This window comes from Ceratina calcarata, unplaced genomic scaffold (genome assembly GCF_001652005.2).
Source record: "Ceratina calcarata isolate Rehan_Ccalc_2016 unplaced genomic scaffold, ASM165200v1 scaffold379.2, whole genome shotgun sequence".
NCBI classification, from domain to species: domain Eukaryota; kingdom Metazoa; phylum Arthropoda; class Insecta; order Hymenoptera; family Apidae; genus Ceratina; species Ceratina calcarata.
Window position 1 is genome coordinate 374,423 of NW_017161115.1, and position 6,167 is coordinate 380,589.

A 6,167-nucleotide genomic window follows, 5' to 3' on the forward strand; every position below is an offset into this window, starting at 1 on the left:
AAATATTAAAAATTAATTTTAGACAAATCTCTTTACACATTATTCTTTCACAATGCAGTCATTTTGACTGCTTTTGGCCAATATAGGTATATACTAAGTTTCAGTCTTTCTAGTGTTAAAGACCATTATTAAGGATCTAAGTCTTAGCAAAACAAACCTATTAATTCACCTAAAAGCTGCAGCAAGAGAGTTTCCAATTTTCTGAACATTTCCTAGGAATCCGTGAGGAATTTCACACAACAGTTTTGTTATTACATCATTAGAAACAAACGTGGTAAATGGTTTTCTTTGGCGACAGTTATTAAGGGTCTGACTCTTGACAAGAAAATCTTGACAAAATTCTGGCTGTTGTTCTCGCGGAGTTTACGCTTGGGCTTACACGAGACAACTCTACTAATCCGAAACAAACGAAGTGACGCGGCCAAAGACAAGGGAATCTGGCACGATGACTAACACCACACACGATGATTATGGTCGTCGTCGTCGTCGTCGTCTAGATGAGTGGCACGCTGCACGACTGTTTGCCAAACCGATAAATCACGTGCATCGCTAACTGGTGTCATGCGACCATCGTGACCAAGAATTGTCTCGACCAGGCTAGCCGTTTTCGCTTGCGAACAATAATAGGTAATCGCGTTCGGCCGCGTCTACGGAAAATCACTAGGTGGATTCCACCGAGCCAATTCGGTGACGCTTTATTAAGTTTAACTCAACTCGAATCTCGTCGCTGCCTGTTTCCGTTGAAGAATTCATTCTTTAAACATGTCAGTAAGTGTAACAACACATGACATTTGTCAGAAAGTATGATTCGACATAGATTATTACTCAGACCAATGCGAAGACTTCCTCGACTGTTAAAGCTGTCTAAGAGTAGACAAACCATTGACAAGTTGTACTTTATTTCGTACTGCCTTAGAAAGTTATTAGATATTCTTCGTGCACATCCTTTTACTAATTTCCATATTATTCCAAGATAAATGTTGTTCATTACGAATGTTCCTGTGTCTGATTTTTTTCACAACAGTTAAATCAATTTGACAAACGAGATGTTGTATCGAGTCAGGAATCTACATACTTTCGAGCGACGATATATATTATTAAATTTGAAAAGTAGAGCAATTCGTATTAACGTCTACGAGTTTCAGTAGATTTTAATCTCTTTGCCAAGAAAATTTGCCGTTAAAGAGACTCGAGTTTCCATCCTCTTATCGAGCAAGTAATTCCAAACTTTTTCGAAGCGACAATATCGGGTACGAGGAGGAGAAGGAGGAGGAAGTAAGGAAGAATATCCCATAGGAAGGGAAGCTGCGATGAAATTCTCGAGCCATGAATTTCCAAGATTTCCACGTGCGTTACCTAATGTATGTCCAGCGCGCGAGGGAGTCGAGGCCAAGTAATACGCTCGCGTCGTTCTTATTTCCATTGTGCCTGCCTACTGGCTTTAGAAATTGCGCAGCAGTTAAGATTTCCGTCCTCGGCTGCCGTTTCCTCCGTCCTCGCGATCCCACGCTCAAGCTTTTTCAATCACATCTTGCCTCTCTTAGAAGAAAAAAAGTAGATAATAAAGACTCTTCTCGTAGTAATTAAAAAGATCAAACATTTCTTTTTTTTCCAACGAGAGATCGCGAACAATGACCGTGGAGATTGGTTCACGGAATTGGTACGCATTACTATGGCAGGTTTTACGTGAAATAGAGCGTCGTGTCGGATGATAAAAGGAAAATGGGCTCGATGGTGACGAGGGACACGGGGATGATAACGCGTAATAGAGACACGGGATAATGAGCGCGGATAATCGCGGCCGCGTGGGACAAAAGGTGGGGAAACGCAGCGCGCATCGATCATTTTCCGAATTTCTATTAATCAGCCCGTCGAATGGGGAGGCAATCGGGCCGCGAGTAATTACCCGGCACTCGGCTCGCCTACCGAATTAACAAAAGCCCATTAAATCATTCACGTGTTATTGTCCCTAGGATATACCATTAGATGATCACGTCTCTAACAACAATGTTTCAATCATTCATTTAAAAAACTGTGTTCCCACTATTTGTTTAAAATACTATATTATTATTCAATAACGCTTTAGAACGAGTAGTTGCAAGTGACAATTGCCTTCGATTTGATACGACGAAATTATTAGATAACTTTTCGTCAATCACGTTCTGACTAATCGAAATGTTGTCCAAATCGACAGAATCGAAATCCATATTCTGCTTATACATACGATTGAACGGAAGCTGCATTAATACCTGGTAAACCGGTTAATGTATACACGATGACTAAAAGATGGCTCGGGTCCCCTCCCTCTCTGGCCACAAAATCGATTTTACCAATGCGGCGTGGTTTCGAATATTGTTTGCTAGCTTATAATTAATTTTCAGCCAGTCTCGTCCGTTTCGAATAAAGAGATCGTACCTGTCCGTCAAGATGTGCTCGTTTTTATTTAGTCATAACCGATGGTACAGAGTCTGAACGTATATTTCGCGAGATTAATTACGTTCGGGCCAGTTGCGTTGAAATGTAAACGACGGTTTCTGGCGTAGGCGTTTTTGTTCCACTGGTGCATGCCAATTCCGCTAATTTCGTCGTCCGCCCGGTGCAGTCAATTAACGCCTTGAAATAAAGCCCCGTTCGTCGTCATGGCGAATACCTCTGATCTTTCAAAAGAAGCATCGATGCTTTACTGTTTTAACACTAGAACGACGGAAAAATGACGAGTTTTTAATGGATAATTGCTCATGTAAAAATACATCGGTAGTTCTAGTGTCAATCGATGATCCACTCCTCGTTTCATAAATAGACTGGATTCGACGCATTTATAGAATGATCATATCTGAGGAGTATAAAAAATGAAAATAATATTCAAGACGTTGAAGGATGAAGCGAATTCTTCTCGACGACGTCTCGTTCTCTAAATTGCCGTGACGAGTACGTTAATTTCCATAAAAATCCGGAGCCTAGCCGTGACATTAGCTTAACGAATGAAAAGAGCCAAGTGTCACGAGGACGCAGGAAAGTAGGAGCGATGAATCAGTTAACGCGACGAGTCTGACCCGAACCAAAGGCGGCAAAGGGTTAAACAAATCCGGCGACGCGTTTATAACGAATCGCGACACGAGTCACCAGACCGGGGCCACGTTCCAACTCGCGGCGTAATCTATGGCGGCGTTATAAATTATTGCGGACGGTCCAGGCCAGAGCGGAGAGAAATAGAGACGAGTGCCGGGGCCGGATAAATAACACCATCGTCCGAGTCTCCGCGTTTCACGCCTTTCCGTCTCGCGTTTCCCGAAATTCTGGCTGAACCACTGCCATAGTTGTTCTCGCGAACACACATCTCTCCTCATACATTATGCAAGGAGAGTCAATAAGAAATGCCGCGTGCTTTTGTTGATTTTACACGTGTTCGAACTGACTCTTTCAGGAAAATCATTTATTGATTTAATTATACTTACGACATAATTATATGACGTAATTATATAACGATATTGACATAATTATATTACGATAATTAATTTGGAGTGTTGATCAGTTTTTTTTTTTTTTTCCTGTGAATTAACTGAGTATGAATTTATTTCTCGATTTATATAGTTTCATTTCGCCCGGCTCAGTGTTTGCATTTAATTTGTGGTAGCGGCATTACACGGTGCATTTACAAAACCGGATAAACCCGAAGTCGAATCAGAAAATGGAACGAGGTTTTAATACTAGGATGATGTAGCGTCAGAATTAAAATCTCTGCGCTGCCTGGCATTAAGGATTAACCGTTTTAATTACAGCACCCGCGGGTCGACTGAACGTTAAACGATAATTCACCTCTCTCGTTTATTTTTTATGTTCCAGTGCGTATTGTACCTGTGGGCACTTAAGCTGTGCCACCCCACAACACTGTTTCTCCTCAGAGGCAACCACGAGTGCCGTCATCTCACGGAATATTTCACGTTTAAGCAAGAATGTAAGTAATCTCGCTTGCCAAGCACTTTTGCATTAGGGAATTCCTAGCTCATAATTATTTTTACGTCGCCTATGTAATTCTAATTTCCTATTGAGGCCAACTGTTGTTTAATTTAATACGAACCCTTGGCACTAAAACGTTTGAACAACCTCGAACGTCATGAGTTTTGTAACAGAACTATCAATCGATTTCGTCGATGTACTCGAAGCGAAGTAAATCTCGGTGTTCTGAAAATGGAATCGTTGTTGAAAGGAAACAATCGCGATTCCGTGAATCCATCGAATACGTTTGTCGGGTGGGCGAGTAAGTCGAGACGGGAAACGCGTTCCCGCGGTTGAACTCGATCCAATTCCGTGGATCCCAGAGGGGTCCCGCGTGCAATCAGCGATATCTCGAGACTCGAGACACGCTCTCTCTGCGTGGCGCAGCGGAAAACCACCGTATCGATCCTGGAAAATTGTCCCGATACTGGGTCAAGCCGCGTGTATTTACGAGGCTCGCCGCGTTAACTTCGCGATTTTCATTGCGTCGAATCGGAGGAAAACCGGGAACCTGGTAACGATTATCACTACCATTCTATTCTCATTCCCGTAATTTCATTTGTCCTTACAAATTGACACGAACTCTCTCGCTGAGTGTAGAACGAGAAAATAAACAATTATTCTTCGTTTTTCGAAACGATTCTGTTTCCACTTGTAATTATTTTCAGAAGGACGTGCAATTTTTACGTTTAGTACAAATTATTCCATCAGACAAATAAAAGTATTACTTTTGTTCGTCACTATTTATATATTTTTAATTATTTAGTATTGAGAAACGAGAAATATTGTTATACAAATATCTGTATTTTTATATTTCGTAAATTCTTGAATATTTCTTTATTTGTTCTTATCGAATCTATAATGGAAAAGCTGTTTTCAATTGGAACTGTTTGAAAGTCGATAACTCGTGACTAACTTTGATTGCAGGCATAGAGCCTTTATTGTCAAGTTAAAAGACAAAGCTGAACGTAAGTTAGAGCTCAGGATTATCAAAACGTTCGTTAATTGCACACGGTTGACGGTTCCACGCGCAGAGAGATTCCTGTCGGTGTTGGTCCAGGTTTCTCCTCGTTGTATTAACGAGGGGATCGAGTTCCGGCCCCCTTGACTTTCTTTTGACGCCAGTCAGACATCTCTGACGCTGAGACACTCCAGAAAGCTCATTTGCGAGCTTTTGACCCGAATAAATAAGTCAAGAACGAAACGATCGCGCGTCCCGTCGCGTTGCGTACTTCGAATTTCGTACCGGAGGACTCATCCAAAAATGGGCTAAAGAGGGTTCCTTCCGTTTACATAAGTTTCGTTCATCGACGATATAATAAAAGTCCACTTATCCAACAGATTAATTAATCAAGCTCCGCTTTCATATTTTGCATAACGCAACATTTATTATTTAAACATAGTCAGCGGGCAAAGGCAGCGAGCTGATCGGCTCGTTATTGTATTAGTTGATCGCGCTGCTAATTAATCAGTCGTTTAAGGCAGCTGAATAAACCGTCGGGTATGTGGGCCGCATAACGAATTATTATCGGCGCTGACAACTGTTTAATTAATTAGCCGGCTAATGAAAAGGGCGTTTTCGACGTCGAGCAAACTTTTACGGTGTACAGAAACGAAACATTTACTTTGTACTCTACCCTTTAATCGCGCGTGCTAGCTTCTATAAAACGAGAACCTTTCAACTTTCAAAAGTACCTGGAACGTCAGAGTTTTATATAAATACTTGCTCGAAATTGGGAGTTCGGTGGAGGAGGCAGGAATCGTTTGACAGTCGAGGAAACTGAAGACCTTTGAATGACAGGGCTGCAATCTGTTCGGCTTGAATCGTCGACAAATCTTTGGGCTTGTCCGTCGATCGTGTCCCGGGGTGGTCGTTTTATTGACAGGATATCCTTCTTGTTCGTCGAGCTGCTGAGGGCTGGTCTCGATGGCCCCTTCGCGGCCCGATACCAACGATGGTTTACCATCTAAAGCTCCGTTCTGCGGTTTTCATCTCAGCTTGTGAATATTAAACCCTGAATCCTATTTGAACAGCGATAAACCATAGTCGATTCTCGAAAGAAAAATCTTGAATCATTATTAACACGTTCCGTGCCACGTGTACCACCGGTGGTACACGGTAAACTTGATCGTCAGGCCACGTGTACCCCCGGTGGTACACGCAGTCATAT

The 6,167-nt window shown here is 42.0% G+C and overlaps 1 protein-coding gene across 8 annotated transcripts in view; it reads left to right on the forward strand.

The window, feature by feature from the left end:
- The window catches only part of LOC108625900 (serine/threonine-protein phosphatase 2B catalytic subunit 2), a 122,684-nt gene that overhangs the window by 81,041 nt on the left and 35,476 nt on the right, over positions 1 to 6,167 (forward strand). For all 8 annotated transcript variants that reach the window (XM_026814328.1, XM_018026233.2, XM_026814329.1 and 5 more), the window contains exon 4: positions 3,844 to 3,955. In XM_026814328.1, the coding sequence (XP_026670129.1) occupies positions 3,844 to 3,955 (112 nt within the window). The remainder of the gene's footprint in view (positions 1 to 3,843; positions 3,956 to 6,167) is intronic.